Here is a 2,599-nt window from a genome sequence, read left to right on the forward strand (position 1 = left end):
GGCGGAGCGGCCGGAGGGACGGGACGCCCAGCTCGCAACGGGCTCCCCAGTCCTCCCTTGGAGCTGCTTGGCAAACTCGCTCTGCTTTTCCCTCGGGATATCGCGCCGAGCTCGGATTTCCTCGGGAGGAGTTTGAGCGGTGGGCTCTGTTTCAGCTGGAAAAAGAACAAGAAAGGAAAAAAAAAAAAAAAAAAAAAGCAAAGCAGGAATTTCCTGCTGGATGGCCTGGCCCCATGCCAAGAGCCCACAACTGCTTCCCAGTCTCCTCCCTGGCCCCGGTAACACGCGGGGAGCGTCAAACAGGACGGGCCCCGGCTCCGGTTCCGTCGCGCGCGGCGAGGGCGGGCGCCCGCTCACCCGGCAGCACGGGGCTCGCTAAATACCACATAATTTATTGGTGCCATTTCGACAGCGAGCGCGGCACGGGCGGGCGTCCCGGTACAGGAAAGGAGGGTCACGCACGCGCAGCGGCGCCAGGACACGCGGTGGTTACAGGAAGCAGTTGGTGGCTCCGTGTGGTCACCCCGAGCCCTCGGTAGACCCTCCTACCTACCGGGGAGCAGCTCGGCTCGGCGCGGCCCCAAAAGGCAGAGGCAGCTTCCAAGCTGTCACGGGGGAGGCAACGCACGAGCGAGGCCGCTCTGGACTCCTCGGGGGGCAAAAATCCATCAGCTCCGGAGCCCGGCGCTACGGGAATCCCGGCTCACGCAACGCCACCGCGGCGAGGGGACAGGGCACCCAGCAGTGCTTCCCTCCGCAGAGGGCGAGCACTTCCACCCAGCGGCCAAAAATATTCCTTTCTTTTATAGAAATCACTATAAAAAACTAGTTTATCTAGAGCCTCTTTAAAAAAATATTCCTGCAGTCTCACAGTTTTACGCCGAAACTCGTTAAAAATATATAGATTCTTTTAACGCAACGTCTCTGTCCTCGCCTTGAGGCGTGTCTCCGATGCGGGAGCAGGGCCCGGCGTCCTCCAGGAGGGGAGCGCAGGAGGGTCGGGTCTCAGTGGCACATGCGGGAGGTCATTTCTTTCTGCCAAAGGGACGGACAAGGCACAGGAGCATGAACGACCGGCTCGATTCCCGGGCAAGGCGGCCACGGGCCCGTGCAGGGCCCCGTTCTGGGCGCATGCTCTGGGTGCACGGCCCCCCGGGGGTACTCACCAGCGGCTCCAGCTCCTTGGTGTCTATCAGATTGAATTCCTTCACGAAGTAGTAGAAGTGCTTGTAGCAGGTGTTCACGTGGGCCTCCGAGCCCATCTGGGTGATCCTGTCGAAGTGGTGGATGTAGACGTGCACGAAGACGCGGAAGAGCCGCGAGAGGATCTTCTTCACCACCGGGAGGAAGTTCTTCGGGAAGGGGGTGCCTGCAAACGGGGAGGCCTGACCGTCAGAAAGGGCTCCAAAGCCACAACCGCTCCCCTGGGACAAGAGTTGGAATCATTTTTGGCAAATCGTGTATTTTGAGGAAAGAGGAGAAGAGGTTGCCCAAGGCAAGAGCTCCTTTCCTCTCACTTGAGACTGTTTTTGAGAATGTTTTTGAATCCTCTGACTCTGAGAACATTTTAGAGCAACAAGTCCTTGGGCGGCCAAGTCCTGCACATAGAAATGGTGAAAAATAACCCAGAAAACTACCTGGTTCCACTGCAGAAGCAGCTCCCTGGAAGGAAGGGCCAGCACGGTCAGGTGTCTCCATGTGTCCGGCCCTTCCGTAGGGACTTTAAGGCACAAAGGTGGGAGCCGGCCCGGGTCAGGGCCGCTCTCCCCCTCTAGCCGTCCTGGCACATACTAGGGTTTAAAGCTCACATGGGTCAGCTCGGTGGGGACCAGCATTAGTTAAACCCTAAGTGCTCTGCAAGAGTTGCGACATTTCCCTGTGTGTTAAGCCGGGCAATCCCATAAGAGCAAAGCTAAAGCACAAACCCCCAGCGGCCTCCAGAAACTCGGCCCATCTCCCGGACAAGGAGCGGGAGCCGGGGGCCCTCTGGCTGCTGCTGGAACCCAACTCACCGACGTTGGTGGGAAAGATGTCCTCATTGTTGATCTGCACCTCAATCCAGTCCATGAGGAGGTTCATGTACTGCGGAGCGGAGAGCGCCGTGGGCTTGCGATACTTGTGCTCGTCCTGCCACCGGTACTCGTACTTGGGGCCCCCGGACATGACGGGGCAGGAGTGCTCCGTGCAATAGTCACTGATGGTGCCGTAGATGAGGTTGATGCGGTTGAAGAAGTCCACGACGTGCACGGCCACCCAGTCGTTCTGCTCCTCGCCCGGCGGCAGCTGCACGGCCACCTTGAGGTCGAGGCCCGCGTTGAGCGAGGCCTGCGCCTTCTTGTGCAGCTCGAAGCGCTGCGTGCCCGGCTCAAACTTGCGCTTGGGCCGGAACGTTTTGTCTTTGTTGAACACTTGCTTTAAAGCGTGGGACATTTTTCTTCTCTTCTCCTTTCTTTTCCAGATCCGTAGCGACGGCAGCGGGAGCCACGCAGCTGCTGGACCTCTTCCAGGCTTAATCTTCAGAGCAATCTCCCTCTGCTCATCTGGTCCCGGGAGCACGTGCTGATCTGCAATGCAGCACAGACGGGCAGCGATTAAAAGC

At 58.8% G+C, this 2,599-nt stretch overlaps 1 protein-coding gene across 1 annotated transcript; it reads right to left on the bottom strand.

Moving 5' to 3' along the window:
- Positions 1 to 816: 816 nt before the first annotated feature.
- On the bottom strand, positions 817 to 2,599 carry MOB3A (MOB kinase activator 3A). Its single transcript, XM_026041496.1, has 3 exons — positions 2,013 to 2,599; positions 1,167 to 1,369; positions 817 to 1,035 (listed from the first exon to the last, which is right to left on the bottom strand). Exons 1-3 carry the CDS (start codon positions 2,428 to 2,430, stop codon positions 1,006 to 1,008), a joined length of 651 nt encoding a protein of 216 aa, XP_025897281.1. The 5' UTR covers positions 2,431 to 2,599; the 3' UTR covers positions 817 to 1,005.

This window comes from Nothoprocta perdicaria, unplaced genomic scaffold, assembly GCF_003342845.1.
Source record: "Nothoprocta perdicaria isolate Ctin4 unplaced genomic scaffold, notPer1 scaffold_286, whole genome shotgun sequence".
NCBI lineage: Eukaryota > Metazoa > Chordata > Aves > Tinamiformes > Tinamidae > Nothoprocta > Nothoprocta perdicaria.